The 17,692-nt window shown below is 41.6% G+C and overlaps 1 protein-coding gene and 1 long non-coding RNA gene across 2 annotated transcripts; one reads left to right on the top strand and one right to left on the bottom strand.

Annotated features, from left to right (window-relative positions):
* Positions 1-230: 230 nt before the first annotated feature.
* LOC147215636 (uncharacterized) lies at positions 231-17,177 on the top strand. Its single transcript, XR_015109249.1, has 3 exons — positions 231-343; positions 2,017-2,245; positions 17,039-17,177. It is a non-coding gene; the product is annotated as an uncharacterized LOC147215636 (long non-coding RNA).
* gm2a (ganglioside GM2 activator) lies at positions 7,738-17,313 on the bottom strand. The gene is made up of 4 exons (XM_086178917.1): positions 17,071-17,313; positions 16,174-16,326; positions 13,370-13,552; positions 7,738-8,608 (listed from the first exon to the last, which is right to left on the bottom strand). Exons 1-4 carry the CDS (start codon positions 17,170-17,172, stop codon positions 8,453-8,455), a joined length of 594 nt encoding a protein of 197 aa, XP_086035043.1. The 5' UTR covers positions 17,173-17,313; the 3' UTR covers positions 7,738-8,452.
* Positions 17,314-17,692: the final 379 nt, after the last annotated feature.

The raw sequence follows: 17,692 nt of genomic DNA, 5'->3' as shown, positions 1-17,692 counted from the left end.
AATTACCTGAAAAATAATGTGATTTGATAAAGAAATTATTATAAATGCAATTTAAATAATAAACAGGGGTGCAGCTAATCCCTGCTCTCATTGGTTAAGAGGCGGGGCTAACCTGGAAAGGTAAGCTGTCAATCACAAAATGCCCGACCCTCCACTGTCATTCACTCCAATAGATAATTAAGAACCTACAATGAACCTGCTGACTGTTTTTCAGCTGTGGAAGGAAGACTGAGAACCTTGGCAGGAGAACCTTGAAAGAACCATGCTCGAGAACACAGAGAGAGGCTACACGGGTCGGAGAACACACTCCGCCTTCACATGTTGTGAGTTGACCAAAATTAAGGTAAGATATACTTTATTGATCCCCATAGAGGAAATTCATTTGTCAAAGCAGAGTAACAGTTGAGGTGTCAATAAATATAAATAGACAAAAGTTAGCAAAAGACATCCATCAATAAATAGACAGCAGATTTGTACGTCTAATAGTGTGGTTCTGTGGTAATAAAAACTTGGGGTTCCACTGGGCTTTGGTTCCCACAAGTAGACGAAAACGACGCCGAAATAACAACGCGGCAATTCTGGTTATATCTACCTGGGGGTTCCTGCGTTCCTATGGTCGGACACTCGGATGAGGAACAAATAATTTTCTAAGTGGCTTTTTTGTAAATGGAGTTTGGTCCCTTTAAACCAAGAAGAAAACAATACAAAGACTGGGGAGAAAAAAAAACCCTGTTATAAACCTCAAACTTTATTTAAACAAAACCAGAAAAAATTTGATACATAGGTTTTTTGTAAAAAAAATAAGGGTGTTTCGAAGAAGTATTTAGTTTAATGATACATCTTTTTAAAAAATATATATAATTTGGTGCACTTTGTTTGAACCACCTTTCCTCCTATCATCAGCCGTCACTGTGTGAAGAAAGAGAATGTCAGCAATTCACCTGTGTGTGTGTGTGTGTGTGTGTATACATATAAGACCCCCATTAGCAGCCATTAGTCATGTTGTCAACAGTAGAAATCACCTTTTGTTTTGCCTAAAGACTCGCAGAAAGCAGCCGTGTGTGTGTGTGTGTGTGTGTGTTAATGTATGTGCATATTTGTGTGTTTTTAAAAGCAGGATGTAGCAGATCTGCTGACCCACATGTTGCCGGATAAGAATCAGAGAAGACAAATAGCACATTCTCTTTGTGTGTGTGTGTGTGTATGTGTGTGTTTTCATTTCCTTCACGTTTCATATCGCCTCAGTGACCTGGATGAATGCGTGTTTGATGAGTGTTTTTCTCTTGAGATCTGATGAGCAGAAACAGAAGCCAGACTGAGGAGAAACTTCTATAAGTTCCAGTATTTCTCAATTCTAACGTTAATATTTAGAAAATTAAGTTTGATTTGACATTGTTCATTTTTCTGATTTTTATACGTATATTTTTCCTGATCATATTATTTGTTATGAATCTGATTTTTTTTAAATGTGTTTTCTATCTTATCACATTCCAAGGCACAAGTGTTGAACAACCAATCGGAACAGTCCGAACAGAAGTAACCCCTGACCTGAGTGACCAATCAGATAACGGGGTCACTGAGCGTCTGCCGCCCATGTTGAGCCCGCCCCCTTTACAGGACAGCTGCTCGTGATTGGCAAATTTTTGGCAAAAACATGATAAAATGAAAAGGCTGGTTTTGTACGGACAGAGCCATTTGACCAATTGGATTTCCCTGAATTATCTAAGACAGAAAAAAATAAGAAATAGAGTAAAATTGAACTAAATGAAACGAATGAAAGAAGTGACCTGTTTAACATCGGGGGAGAAAATGTGAATCGATGTAGAAAAATACAGCCGTGGGGGGAAAAAAAAATGACCAACGCCGCAATCCGATTGGTCGATCCTTGTTGACAACAGGTGACGCCTGGCCGCCGGCCAATGGAAGATGCCGTCGAACCCGTTCACCTCAGCTCCATTGTTCAAATGTTTGTTTGTCGACCTCCGACCTTTGCGCCCTCCCACCACCACCACCCAGCCCACCTCCACCCCCTGCAGACTTTCCTCCTGGCTGCTCGTCCTCACCTCCATCCTGCCTCCGCCTCCTCCATCACTACATCCGTGAAACCGACTTCCTGCAGCAGGAACCACCACTTCCTGGACGGCTGAGGAGACGAGGAGAGGAAAAGGGTCTCCGCCCTCTGGTCAACTTTGGAACTACAGCTTTACCATGAGCAGTGAAAGCAGCTTCTTGGTCCATCCGTCAGGTCTGTCACCTGCACTCTAAGTAAACAAGTGTGCGTGTGTGTGTGTGCTGGTGTGTGTGTCTTGGTCATCAGAGGCTCTAACATATCTTTATAAACTGTGTAAACTCCGCTTGATTGCGAGTCTGCGTTTCCTTAACGCTCGTGTTTTTCACAGCTGCTGTGACATCTGCATTGCTCCATTTTGAGTGTGTGTGTGTGTGTGTGAGCATGTGTGTAAGCTTGTGTGTGTGTGAGTGCATTGTTTAATGTAACATACACTATCAATTTAATGATTCCCAGCAGACTCGAAAGCGTTTTATGTCTTTGCGTTCATGGGTCTTTGCCTGCGCGTGTGTGTGCGCATGCATGCGTGTGTGCGTGCATGCGTGTGTGTGTGTCAGTACAAAGACACACATGCATATAGTGCACGTACTGCCTGTGTGTATCTCATCCAGTATGTGGGTATCTTTGAACTACATGCTTCCGTGTGAAAATTCTTCCACTTTGTGTGTGTGTGTGTGTGTGTGCGCGCACGCATGCACATGTGTGTCTGTGTATCTGTGTGTGTGTGTGTGTGTCATATTCTATATGTGTATCTGTGAACCATTTGGTTGTTGTGAAATTTGTTTCATTTTGTGTGTGTGTGTGTGTGTGTGTGTGTGTGTGTGTGTGTGTGTGTGTCTGGTGTTTCTGTCTGGCACCTCTATATATGTGTGTGTGTTAAAACAGTCGCCTCCACTCAGCGTTTCACTTCCTCGCCCACTTTCTCATGAATGAAACCCAGCCTTTCCTGCTCCGATGATGCGTTTCCTGTTTGTTTGGAGAAACTTCCTGTGACCTACAGGAAGCAACTATCCATCCAAGCTATCTGCTGTTTCTACACATTAAAACCATGTTCTAGTCTGAGGACACAGTGTGTGTGTATGTGCATGTGTGCGCGCAGGGGCCGCTGTTTCTTCCTGTTATTGCAGATATCCACACACACACATACACAAACACACGTGCAGACAGATAAAGATGTGTACAGTTGACCTTCACTCTTGTGGTTCAACTTTCATCGTCTTACTGTATCATTGTTTTTTAAACTTTTTTATCTATTAAACTTCAGGTAACAACAACCAAACATCAGAAAACAACAACCAGACTCCAGGAGAATGACAATATCCCTGCATCGGGATATTTTTTTCTTTTTTTGATTTCACTTTATATCGCGTATTTTCTGCTATACCACATGTTTTGCAGCATAAACAAATTTTAATAAAATTTTAAAATTCCGATAACTGCCAGAGTGGCGACCAACCAGGGCATGGTGTTCTGTATCCTGTGTTCTGATTGGCTCAGCAAACGTAGCGTCATTCTCTGCATCTCGCCGTGTCTGTCTCACATCAAAGTGCAATCGCTACTTGGGTCATAAAGCTTTAAAACAGACCTGGGCATTTTACGGCCCTGCGGGCCACATCCGGCCCATTTGCTTTTTTATCTGGCCCGCCAAAGTATTTTCTTTGAATATTTTAATAGGTATTTTCAATCAATATTGAATTTAGGAACTCCTTATTTTTTCCTTTTGTTTAATTTTGTATGGATGATTACAAGCGAAATAATGTCGGCACATTTATATGACCATGAATGATTTTAAAGTTGAAATAAAATACCAAAAAATTAAAATATCTAAAGTACAATTTTCATTTTGTTCAATGTCCATTACACCTAGTTGGCCCGTGCATAAAAAATGAACAAGAAATGTGGCCCGTCGGCCAAAATAATTGCCCACCCCTGTTTAAAAATATATATAAATGATAAAATAAAAATGAGGTCGCTTCTTCGCAGATTTTCATTCATTGCAACTATGCACATTCACACACACACACACACACACACACTCAAGAATAGAGAATAGTGTATGTAAACACATACATAGACACGTACACTTGCACTCACACAAACAAAATATTGTATACATACACAAACATACAAACATCACACACTTTCAGATTCTGAGACACAAAAACAAAATTACTGAAACTCAATATGAAATTGAGTAAATGTTTTAAAAAAAAAAACATTTAAAAATGGATGTGATTTTACAGAAATAGATAACCTGAAATTTGAAATAATAATAATAGTAATAATAATAAATCATGAAAAAAATTGGGCAAAAAATAAAATTAAAAATGTCCTAGAATTAGCCAAAAGCACACACTTCAAGATGAATAAAAAAAATGCAAGGAAAAGAACAATAAATAAATAAAAAAAACTGAACGAATGAATAACTTTGTTAGACATAAATCAACTCCAAAAAAGGGGGGGAGTGATGGAAAAACAACACATAAAAAACTTCATAATTGAAATGACTGAATGAGTTCATCAGAGGACGGACCTGAAACTAATCGATCCTTTCTGAAACCCGGCGCCAAAGATAAAAAAAACAGTATCCGAGGCGAAAAAAAAAGTGGAATTCTTGAAATTTCATCCATCTGAGCCGAAAACCCGAGGAACTTGAATTTGATTCTCAGACTGTCGGGTGGGGGGGGGGGGGGGGGGGGGGTGATCGAATTATCAGAGGAGAAGAGAAAGGGAAGTCACGTGACCGCGGAAATTGAATTTCTCACCGCGGTTATTTTTGGCCTCGATAAAGAACGGCTGGAATTCTGACCTCATTTGGGGTGAAAAACGCCTTTTGAAAACACAACTCGGGTTTTCACTCTTAAATTAGAGAAAAATATTAACGATCCCAAAACCCGCCCGTCCTGTATCGGGATGAAAAGGGTTATTGATTATCACACAATTGTTACAATTGCCTGTCTGATTTTGACACACATCCTACAATGTGTGTGTTAGTGTATCATGTTTGTGTGCCCGCGTGTGTGTGTGTGTGGTGCACTACGTTTCTTTGTGCACTATGCCCGTGTGTGTGTGTGTGTGTGTGTGTGTGTGTGTGTGTATCTTTGCTGTATCTGTGTGTGTGTGTGTCCATATGCTCACTAACCAAAGCCTCATTAGCTCTGCGGTTGAGCTGTGAACTTCCTGCCAATGATTAGACCGGGTGCAAGTGGTCTGCAGCTGTTATACACACACACACACACACGCACACACACACACACACACACACACACACACACACACACACACACACACTACCCACCCTCTGGGTTTAGCAGTGTTTCCCTGTTGATCAATCAACAGTCAATCAATAGAAATATCTCTGCTCAAACCTCTGTGTGTGTGTGTGTGTGTGTGTGTGTGTGTGTGTGTGTGTTTCAGTGTTTGTGTGTCAGTATGACTGGTAGTAACAGCATGCATCAGTGGGTTAGTGTCTTTCAGTGTGTAACTGTGTGTGTTAATTTGTGTATGTTTGTGTTTGTGTGTCTTTTTGTATCAGTGTATCACATGCTAATACGCATGTGATAGCATGTGTCTGTCAGTGTGTGTCAGTTTTTGTCTGTGTGTCTTTGTGTATCAGTTTGTTAGTATGTATCAGTGTGTGTCTGGCTGGCTTAGTGTGTGTCAGCATGTATGTGTGCGTTAAATGCATTAGTGTGTGTCTGTGTGTACTAGTGTGCGTTCATGTTTGTGCGTATCAGGGTGCGTCTGTATGTCTGAATGTGTGTCAGTGTGTGTTAGTGTGTGTCTTTGTGTATTAGCATGTGCCAGTGTGTCTGTGTGTGTTTATCAGTGTGTGTGAACTTGTGTTTGTTTTTGTGTATCAGTTTGTTTGTATGTATGTGTGTGTTAGTGTGTGTCCGTGTATCGGTGTTTGTCTGTGTGTCAGTATGTTTGAGTATGTTAGTTTGTATCACTGTGTCTGCATGCACCAGTGTGTACTAGTGTGTGTATTAGTGTGTGTCAGTGTGTATGACAGTGTGTCGTTGTGTGTCGTGGCGAGCCTGGATGTCAATCCCTCTCTGACATCTCAAGGCAACACAAACATCCAAAAACAGAAATTAAAGGCCATGTTTCCGACAACAGCGCCCCTGGTGGCCTGGAGGACCAATAAAACAGACCTATGATGGGTGGAGTCCAGAACAGGAGTGAGCAATTATTTTGGCTGTCATTTCTTATTTAATTTTTATGCATGGGCCAACAAGGTTAACAAAATGAATATCTAAAAATTGCAATTTTTTTGTCATTTTATCTCAATTTTAAAATCATTAATAATGATGTAAATGTACCAACTGGCATGTTGACGAAAAAAAAAAAAAAGGTTAAAAAAATAAATAGGAGGAAAACAAGTTTCTAAATTCAATATTGATTTAAAATACATGTTAAAATATTCAAAGAAAATTGTTTGGCAGGACGGACAAAAATGCAAAACGGGCCTGATGTGGGCCGCGGGCCGTAAAATGCCCAGGTCTGGATAGAAACTGCTGTCTGGAGGTCTGCAGCAACCTCACGCATGGTCCTTTCCCACTTTGACCACTCGGAGAAGCAGGTCAATGTTTCCTGTTTACTCCGTCAGGATAAAAGAGGCAGTTAATAAAATGAATCCCTGGCACAAAGAGCCGCAAACGCGGAGCATTAATCCAAGTTCTACTTTTTTGGATAGATCAAGTCAAAGGTTACACTTTTTGGTGGAAACTCTGTCACACTTACTTTTTCATTACCCTTAAAATGTCCCCAGAAAATAATATATATGTATATAAAATAACATCACAACAACAGGGGCGGCTCCCCAGCTCAGGGAAGTTTGTTTCTTTATTTAATGTTCCAGTTCAATGTGATTTTCTCTTCCTCTGCCAGTGAAAGCTTCTTTAGAGTGAAATGTCGCCATCTGGTGGATAAAGCGAGAACAGCAACAGTACCGGGGTGAGTTTCTAACACCTCAATATTTGCAAATTAATTATAAAAGGAGGAATTTTCAAGTGTTTTTATAATGTCTGTGTTCATGAGATATATTCTACATATTTATGTGTTTCATTTTCACTATAATATACTTACTAATGACAAGTAGTACTCCGGGTACTGTACAGGTAGGGAACTTTACACTACTTTATGCCCCAGGTGGTTTTCCTTCCTTTATTTTCAAAGCTCTTACATAAATCTATGGTTTATTAAACCATATATTGAAAAATGTGTATAGAACAAAAATTACTTTTACCAGGTCAAGACTACCACAGGTCAGAATTTAGAAAATAATAATTTAATTGAATCTAACCCTCACTTATGTTGATGAGCTGTGGGTAGTGAGTGAAAGAACAAGATGGCAGATATAAGGAGCTGAAATGAGTTTCCTCGGCGGAGTGGCCGGACTCTCCCTCAGAGATACGGTGCGAAATTTGGTCATCCAAATTTGGTATTTATCTCCGCATAGAGAGGAGCCTTAAGAAGTGGCTCGGACATCTGGTCAGGATGCATGGATAATTGAATTATTAATTCTAAGTAATAAATAATTTCATTATAAGTGAATGCACAGAAATGCCAATGAGAATGAATGAAGGTTGTTACATCTAAAATATATAAACATTAAATTAATTTAAAAAAAAGCAGAAAAATAAAACTAGGTGACCAAAAAAAAACAATTTTATCGTTTTTATTTCATTTTGAAAAGCTTTTGATATCATTTATGTTTATCATTATCAATATCTGTATAATCTTAAAAAAAAACACCAGATTATAGACAAAGTTCATTTCAGAACTAAAGAAATAGCATCGCGTCTTATTTGTGCCATTTTATTTTTTTTTAAATCCATTTTTTTTAATTTACAAAACATTTCCATCTCAAGCTAATTCAATCCACACATTTCTTTCTGGCACAAATGAAGAGTTACCAAAAAAACTTTTAAGAAAAGCAGCTTAATAATACTGATCATTCTGTAAACATTAAAAAGAAAATAAAAATCTAAAATCAACCCAAATATCAGAAACATGATTGTCTAAATGAGTTAAATGAGAAAACCATAAAAATGAGCAGGAAGTCACATAAACATTTGGAAATCACTCAAAAAAAAAAATTAAAAAATTAATTGTCCTAAACCTAGAATGTGAGTTATTTTTTATGAATATTTGAATATTTATGATTATTTATTTTTATGAAAATCATCTACACAGTTATTTCAAATTAAAAGGAAAGGAAATTTAAGGAAAGACTAGAAATAAGGCAGAACGTTCGTGGTGCTGAATGCTGCGTTACAGCAAGGGCCGCTTTTATTTTGTCGGGTTGCAGCCTGACCCGCCTGACAAAATAAAAAGAAAGTATTCTTGGTGACATGACCGAAAACTGCCCATCAGCCCTCAGTCCGAGCGAAGGGAGAGCGCCACCTTCAGGCAGCCCAGCTCGCCCTCTGCGCCCCCCAGGACGCCCTGCGCCCGGTATTCGCCGTTGGTGAGCCAGTAGGGGAGCCGGATGTAGGGCAGGTCGAAGTCGGAGCGGGGAAGGAAATACGAGCCCTAAGGAGACAACGTTAGCACGTTAGCATGCACCCACCAGACTGGTTTTGGTCAACCCCTGTTGTAAACATGTTATTACCAGATGTTTTCACCCTCTTTCGTACGACCCCTTATGGTTTTTCTAATTCCTTTTATTCTGTTCATTGTTTTTGGGTTCCAAGGTCACTGTATTCAAATGTACGTTTTTCTTCTGAATTTCTGCCTTTTTGCAGAACGATATTTTTGCCCAGGTTTTAGGGCAGGTTTTCGGTCATTTTTTTTCTCAGATTTTCTTGTTTTGTGACAAAGTCTAGGATTTTTATTTCCAATTTTGGAAATTTTATTGCCGATTGCTAGTTATTTTCCCCATTAACCCCAAGTAATATTAGAAGTACTAGTAAAAGTACTGGTTATAGCAGCAGCCTTAGCAGTAACAGTACTTGTAGCAGGTGTAACTGTTACAGTAGTTAAGGTAACAGTAGCAGTACTTGTAGTGCAAACAATAGAAGTCGCAGCGATAGTAGCAGTAGTAATTCTCCTAGCAATAGAGCAGAGTAATTGTGGCAGTAGCAGTACTTGTATTCATAGTACAAACTGTAGCAGTAAAAGTAGCAGCAATACTTTACGTAGCAGGTGTAACTGTGCGGTGGGTATAATAGCAGTAATGGTATTAGTAGTACAACCAGTAGCTGAAGCAGAACTAATACTGGCAATAGTAGCAACACTCGTATTAGAAGTACATGTAGTAGTGGCAGTCCAAATAGTATAAGTTTAAAGTACAAATTAAAATGCTATAGGACCACTTGACTTAGTATTTTATGGAAGCAGCAGTACTACAACTACTACAAGTAGTATGACAGTAGTACCCGAGGAAGAATGATACCAAAGTGCTGCAGTAGCAACACCAGTAAGAAGAGTACATGTAGCAGTAGTCCTAGCGGCGTTGGCATAAAGTACAAATTAATATGCTGTCAGACAACTTGACTGAGTATTTTATTGCAGCAACAGTACTACTACCTCTCGTAGTGCTAGTAGTCCAGTAGCAGAATGATAAAAAAGTGCTGCAGTAGCAACACTAAAAGTAGGAGTAGATGTATTAGCAGCAGTCCTAGCAGTATTAGCATAAAGTACAAATGAAGATGCTGGATGGTCACTTAACAGAGTATTTTATGGTAGCAGGAGTATCTGCTAATAGTAGTAGCAGAACTGCCACTGGGGGCAGGCTTGGCGCAGAGGGTTAGAGCAACACTACCATGGCTCCTCCTTGGCAGTCAAAGTGTTGTTGAGCAAGACACCTAACTTGTAACTGCTCCCCTGGTACTGTTCCTCAGCTGCCTTCTGCTCATGGTTCATCCACGATGGGTTAAATTTAAATGCAGTGGTCAAATTTCACTTATGTTGTGCTTTATGTGTCACTGTATGTGATAGAGACATTTCTTCTTCTTAGTAGCATACAATACTTCTAATGCAGCCTCAGGGCGGCACTGGCCCGTGCCTCTCCAAGCCTGCCTTGGGGGGGCACGGAGCAGTGTCTCCCTGTGCCGGTCCCAAGCCCGGATAAATGCAGAGGGTTGCGTCAGGAAGGGCATCCGGCGTAAAACTTTTGCCAAAACCAAATATGCGAGTCAACCAAAACTATACCATACCGGATCGGTCGCGGACCGGGTTAACAACGACCGCCATTGGTACTGATGACCTACAGGGTACTAATGGAAATTGGGCTACTGTGGGTCGAAGAACAAGAACAAGAACAAGAAGAAGAGGAGGAGTGCGTGTTCGGAAGCAGAGAGAGAGGAGGAAAGGAAAGAGTCTGGGACTGAGAGTAGGGACTTTGAATATTGGGACTATGACAGGAAAAGGTAGAGAGTTGGTGGACATGATGCAGAGAAGGAAGGTGGGTATACTGTGTGTCCAGGAGACCAGGTGGAAAGGTAGTAAGGCTAGAAGCTTAGGAGCAGGCTTTAAGTTGTACTATTATGGTACTGACAAGAAGAGAAATGGAGTAGGAGTTATCTTGAAGGAGGAGTTTGTTAGGAGCGTCCTCGAGGTGAAAAGAATGTCAGATAGACTTATGAGTCTGAAACTGGAAATTGAAGTTGTGATGCTCAATGTTGTTAGCGGCTATGCCCCGCAGGTGGGATGTGAATCTGAAGAGAAGGAGAAGTTCTGGAATGAGTTAGATGAAGTGATGCAGAATATTCCCAGAAATGAGAGAGTGGTCATTGGTGCAGACTTCAATGGACATGTTGGTGAAGGCAATAGAGGGGATGAAGAAGTGATGGGCAGATTTGGTATCCAGGATAGGAATGCAGAGGGACAGATGGTGGTAGATTTTGCAAAAAGGATGGAAATGGCTGTAGTGAATACCTTTTTCCAGAAAAAACAGGAACATAGGGTAACTTATAAGAGCGGAGGTAGGAGCACGCAGGTAGACTACATCTTGTATAGACGGGGTAACCTGAAAGAGATCAGTGACTGCAAAGTAGTTGTAGGTGAGAGTGTAGCCAGACAGCATAGGATGGTGGTTTGTAGGATGACTCTGGTGACAAGGAAGATGAAGAGGACAAAGGCAGAACAAAGGACAAAATGGTGGAAGCTGAAAAGGGAGGAGTGTTGCATGGTTTTCAGGGAGGAGTTGAGAAAGGGTCTGGGTGGCCAGGGTGAGCTTCCAGATGATTGGACAACAACAGCTAGTGTTATCAGGGAGACAGGTAGAAGAGTACTTGGTGTGTCATCTGGAAGGAAAGTAGATAAGGAGACTTGGTGGTGGAATGAGGAAGTGCAGGAGTGTATACAGAGAAAGCGGTTAGCGAAGAAGAAGTGGGATACTGAGAGGACTGAAGAGAACAGACAGGAGTTCAGGGAGGTGCGGCGAAAGGTAAAGATAGAGGTAGCAAAGGCAAAACAAAGGGCTTATGATGACTTGTATGCTCGGTTGGATTGTAAGGAGGGTGAGAATGATCTATACAGGTTGGCGAAACAGAGAGATAAAGATGGAAAGGATGTACAACAGGTCCGGGTGATTAAGGACAGAGAGGGGAATGTATTGACAGATGCTAGAAGAGTGACGGGAAGATGGAAAGAGTACTTTGAAGAGCTGATGAATGTGGAAAATGAAAGAGAGGCAAGGGTAGAAGAGGTGACTATTGTAGACCACAAAGTAGCAAAAATTAGTAAAAGTGAAGTGAGGAAGGCATTGAAGAGGATGAAGAGTGGAAAAGCAGTTGGTCCTGATGATATACCTGTGGAGGTGTGGAAGTGCCTAGGAGAGGCAGCGGTAGATTTCCTGACTAGATTATTCAACAGGATCTTAGAGAGTGAGAAGATGCCTGAAGAATGGAGACAAAGTGTGATGGTGCCTATTTTTAAGAATAAAGGGGATGTGCAGAATTGTGGAAACTATAGAGGGATTAAGTTAATGAGCCATACAATGAAGTTATGGGAAAGAGTAGTGGAAACTAGACTGAGAGCAGAAGTCATCATTTGTGAACAGCAGTATGGCTTCATGCCTAGAAAGAGTACTACAGATGCAGTATTTGCGTTGAGAATGCTAATAGAAAAGTACAGAGAAGGCCAGAGGGAGTTGCATTGCGTTTTTGTAGACCTAGAAAACGCATATGACAGGGTGCCAAGAGAGGAGCTCTGGTATTGTATGAGGAAGTCTGGAGTGGCAGAGAAGTATGTTAGACTGGTGCAGGACATGTATGCTAGCTGTGAGACACTGGTACGGTGTGCTGTAGGGGTAACAGAGAAGTTCAAGGTGGAGGTGGGACTCCATCAGGGATCAGCTCTGAGCCCCTTCTTGTTCGCAATGGTGATGGATAGGCTGACAGATGAGGTTAGACAGGAATCCCCAAGGACCATGATGTTTGCGGATGACATTGTGATCTGTAGTGAGAGCAGAAAACAGGTAGAGGAAAATCTAGAGAGGTGGAGGTATGCTCTGGAAAGGAGAGGAATGAAAGTTAGTCGCAGCAAGACAGAATATATGTGTGTGAATGAGAGGAACTCGGGTGGAGCGGTGAGGCTACAGGGAGTGGAGATCAAGAAGCTGGAGGATTTCAGGTACTTAGGGTCAACAGTCCAGAGCAACGGAGAGTGTGGAAAAGAGGTGAAGAGACGGGTCCAAGCAGGTTGGAATGGGTGGAGAAAAGTGTCAGGGGTACTATGTGATAGAAGACTTTCAGCCAGAATAAAAGGAAAGGTGTACAAGACAGTGGTGAGACCAGCGATGACGTATGGACTAGAAACTGTTCCAATGACCAAAAGACAGCAGGCAGAACTAGAGGTTGCAGAGATGAAGATGTTGAGGTTCTCTTTGGGAGTGACCAAGATGGAAAGGATCAGGAATGAGTCTATCAGAGGGACGGCACATGTTCGATGTTTTGGAGAGAAGGTCAGAGAAGCCAGACTGAGATGGTTCGGTCATGTACAGAGAAGAGATAGTGAATATATTGGTAGACGGATGCTGGAATTGGAGCTGCCAGGCAAGAGGTCTCGAGGAAGACCAAAGAGAAGATTTATGGACGTAGTGAGAGAGGATATGAAGGTAGTTGGTGTGAGAGAGGAAGATACAGAGAATAGGGTTAGATGGAGAAAGTTGACTCGCTGTGGCGACCCCTGACGGGAAAAGCCGAAAAAAGAAGAAGAAGTAGCATACAATACTTCTAATATTACTAGTAGTAGTAGTCGTCAGGATGGTTCTGCAGTGTGATGTACAAACAGGAACTGTGTGGTACTTCTAATGGATGTGTGTGCGTGCATGTATGTGTGTGCACTCACGGCACTGAAGGGGCAGCGGCAGGGCAGCCCGTAGGTGTGCAGCGGCTCAGGGCAGTCTTGCCCCGGTGGCATCAGCTGTGCGATGACGTCGCAGGCGTCCCGGTAGTGGCAGCTGCCGATATCGTCCAGGCAGGGGATCTTCACCCAGAAGCCGGCCACCTCCTTCTCCAGGGTCACGTTCAGCTGGGAGAAGGAGGATCATTCGGTCATCCATCATTCATCATGGAGGAAATGGTGTGATCCCAGATGGAACTGGGAAAGAGGCGAGGCTTAATCTGGACGAGTCAGCTGTAAATCACAAACGTCCAACCACTCTCTCTCTCTCATTCGCACCTACGGACTGGTTTTTGGACTTCTGGAAGAGGGCGGAAAACCCATGAAGGAGAAGATGGACAAAACCCAAGAAGGAGAGGATGGAGAGAACCAGAGGAAGGAGAACCTGGAGAGAACCCAGGCAGGAGAAAATGCATTCAAAGAAACGTTCAAAGCTGCTTTGTTTTCCAATGAAAAACGTGATTGGAATCTGGAAAAAAAATCCCACACAGTTTCCGGGGTCCAAACTTCAGTCCTCTGCGGTGAGGTCCAGCTCTCACAGCTTCACGTTGCATAATTCAATTTTTCAAAACGGAACGCCGCATCGAGTCAAACGTCTCCAGACAAACCACAGAGCGACTGAGCCGAAGACGAACAGGACATTCTTCTGTTTACAGGACTGACAGTATTTGACAAATATAACCGTGGCCAGTACTGCAGTACTACTCCCACACGGGAAAGGAGTGTAAAGAGGTTGACACGAATGACAGGGTGAATGCTGTGTCTCCATATGACAAATGAATGATAGGGTGAATGATTGTATGTCTCTAGACCAGGGGTGTCTAACTCATTTTCACTGAGGGCCACATCAGCATAATGGTGAATCTAAAAGGGCCACATGTAACGGTTAACAGTATAAATGTAACTAAATGTAAACAAATTTACTGTAAAATAAATTCGACTACTCCTTAATGTAAAATAACTGAATTACTCCAATCTATTGCTACTTTATTACTCCTGTTCATCCAAAATGATACATATGCATAGAAAAAAAAAAAGATAAAATTTCCTTGTTGCTCTGTTACAAAGCCAGCTTTCACTGCTGCAGTGTTTTTGGAGGCGTCTTTCCTGAACACATTCTGTTGCCATCGTAGTTTGGCTTTTAATTCTTGGACAATTTGTTGTTTCTTTCTGGAAGGCTAACTTTGGCATACTTACCTCTGTGTTTGGTGTCAAAAGTAGATTGTACTCTCTGACAAACGACGCTGCCACATAACACAAAAGACACATCGCTTTTTCTCCTTGAAGCACAAACATCTATTTGCCTTCCAATCAATCTTGAAACAGCCGTGCATCTGCATCAACTTTTCTCTTCCTGGACATTTCGGGGTCATTTGTATTTCTGTATTCCACTTGAGCGTATCCACTGATGTGGATACACTCCAATCTAATAGCGGGATGTCGTGGGTAACATGATCGGCATATATTATGGGAGATGAAGATCATGGTCAATGTACGCTTTTGACTTCTTTATTTTAAGCCAATCAGACATTTTAAGATGTTCTTGCAGGCCAAATAAAATGGTGTGGTGGACCACATTTGGCCCACGTGAGTTTGACACGTGTTGTATCTGATGTGTGAATGACTGAATGGTTGTATGTCTATACGACATGAGTGACAGGGTGAATGTTGTCTCCATATGACAATTGACTGAGAGGGTGAATGATTGTATATCTCTTTATGATGTGTGAATGAGAGGGTGAATATTTATGTCTATATGCTTCGGGAATGAGATAGAACGGTTGCATCTCTATATGATTTATGAATGAAAGTGTGAACGTTGTGTCTCCATGATGTGAATGAGAGGGTTAATAGCTGACGATGAGTGAGTGGTTTTATGTCTCTCCATGCGACATATGAATGACAGGGTGAATGTTGTGTCTCTGTGATGTGTGAATGAGTGAATGGTTGTGTGTCTCTATGAATTGTGTATGCAGATGAATGGTTGTATGTGTGACGCATGAATAAGGGTGAAGGGTTTATGTCTCTATGATGTGTGAATGAGAGGTGAATGGTTTTATGTCTATATGTGGGCATGTGGCAATCAGCCCAGAGTAAACCCCGCTTCACGCCCAATGACAGCAGGCCTCCTTCGATCCTGAGAGCAGGCTATACGGTATGGACAACGAATATTGGATGTTTAAATACAACCCATGTTCTAAATTGTATTGACAGCTTTGCTGCAGCTTTTAAAGGGAATGAAAGGACAGTTGTTGATATTTTTAATCAGATGCATTCATATTCAGGAGATTACCTGGCAGCTAGCAGGGAGTCATATCTGTGTACTACGACTAGTGTCAATGGTCATGTTACTAGCATGAATGAATTAATGAAGGAAGGAAGGAAAGAATGAATGAATGAAAAAAGTGTGGGACCTTCTTGATCTGGCGAAGTTGCTCCTCACTGTCATACTCTCCTTCAGTCATTAAAATTAGCAAAATTTGAACCTATTGTCCATCCCTGTGTCACCTCCTCCTAAATATTGAAATGAGGTTTTCTTATTTATGGACCATCAAAAGGTGTTGCCATCACAACACACAATGTTGCAATCTGTATGTGCTCAATGAATTATGCTAAAATGAGTGTATTCCCCATGCAGATAGATTTTATCCGCTGGTGCTTGTAGGTATAAACAGCTACCTTAGAAATGTGGCTTTATGTATACTAATTGACTTCTGGGAAAGGAGGTGTGCGGAGTGTGTCGGACTCACAGACAGGGGGGCGCTCAGCTCCACGGCGGTGGACCCAGAGGCAGAAACAGTCAGCTCGCCGGGGATGATGATGGGATCCGGGGACACGCCGAGGTCCTTCAGGACGGCCGGGGCGTCGGGATGCCCACAGTTCTGCCACGCAAAACCAACAACCTGCTGACAAGGGTGGCCATTAACCATCTGAGGTGGAGGAATGCTGCCGTACCAGGCAAATTTCAGGAAGTCTATTACTATTAAGAAAAGGTGGAAACCAGGAAAACCTGCTGGCTCATACCTTCATTGACAACTTTGTTTGATAGCAACATGCGGACAATTTATTTATATAAGTACCAGTTTATAATAAACTTTCAGGGGATTCAAAAGGACTCAAACTAAGTCAAAACCCAAACAGTTCATGAGAAAAACAAGATATTGTTATTACACATCATTTGCTGAGTTTTAAAATGCTAATTCACACCTGAGCTCCTTTCTGGAGATTGAACACTCGCAGAGTATATAGATCATATTAATTCTATAACTACATTTTTTCAAACATATTTCCTGATACTTATTCCATTTGTATTTCTTTTATAAGCATTTGGAAATAAAAGATGGGAAGGAAAAATGTGAAAAAATAAAATAAATTCTGAGAAAAATAGCATAATATTTCAACTTGAAAACTGTATTTTATATTTTTTGTTGGCTTGCTCGCTGTTGTACTTCTTTATATAACCTGGTTTACCTAGGATTTTGGCACAAGGGATAGTAGCAGCGTCCTACTGAGCGTCCTGTGTATTAATAGTGAGTATATATTGACATTGTTAGTTCTTTTCAATGTTATTTTTATTTGGCGTGTTTATTTGTCTTTCATATACTTTGATTACAGGGGCGCCGGCGGCTCCTGGATGTCGAACCCACCTTCGCCTTCGTGATCCTCCGCCGCTCGGAGAAGCCGCCGTCCACCGGGGTCACAACTCCCGTGATACTCAGTGTCACCGCCAGCAGGATCCACGCTTCCATCCTGGCCCGTCGGCGTTTGGAGGAGACGGTGAGAACACCGGGAAACGAGCGATCCGCCCGCCGCCAGGAAACCAAAGCGCTAACGACGGGCGAAGCGCCTCCAAAGCCACCGCCGGGTGTTTTGCTTCCGTGTTTGCTCAGTCACCTGATGACACCACGTGGTCTGAAACCGGCCAATCGACGCACTTGTGGAGGTTGTTGTCGTCCTCTATCATCTGACAGTAGAAATTGCCACTAGATGTCAGTGTGGGCCAACTGTTTTAACCCGAACGTGGGTGAAATATGTTTTTTTACTCATTTAGTTTTTTATTTCTGCAAACAAAAAAGTCAAATTCAATCTACAACAAATCATTAAAAAAAATCCTTTTTTTCTTCGAATCAGCCACAAAAACACCGAACATAGATTAACATAAATTTTCTCAAAGATTAAAAATACATAGATCACCTCGATTTAATGAGAAATATTTTCACAAACGAACAAAATAGATGTTTTTTTTTTTTACCTCCCGATATGTGATTG

The sequence above is a fragment of the Fistularia commersonii genome, chromosome 31 (assembly GCF_037954325.1).
Source record: "Fistularia commersonii isolate RoL2024-O1a breed Wild chromosome 31, RoL_Fcom_v1.0, whole genome shotgun sequence".
Lineage (NCBI taxonomy): Eukaryota > Metazoa > Chordata > Actinopteri > Syngnathiformes > Fistulariidae > Fistularia > Fistularia commersonii.
This window is presented reverse-complemented; position numbering and strand designations above follow the sequence as displayed.

Bases quoted from the DNA above. Each gene is read 5' to 3' on its own strand.
- gm2a (XM_086178917.1), bottom strand. From the start codon at position 17,172: ATGGAAGCGTGGATCCTGCTGGCGGTGACACTGAGTATCACGGGAGTT. The intron at 13,553-16,173 runs GTGAGTCCGACA...TCCTTCTCCCAG, and splicing joins AGCTGAGCGCCCCCCTGTCT to CTGAACGTGACCCTGGAGAA. The intron at 8,609-13,369 runs GTGAGTGCACAC...TTGTCTCCTTAG, and splicing joins GCCGCTGCCCCTTCAGTGCC to GGCTCGTATTTCCTTCCCCG.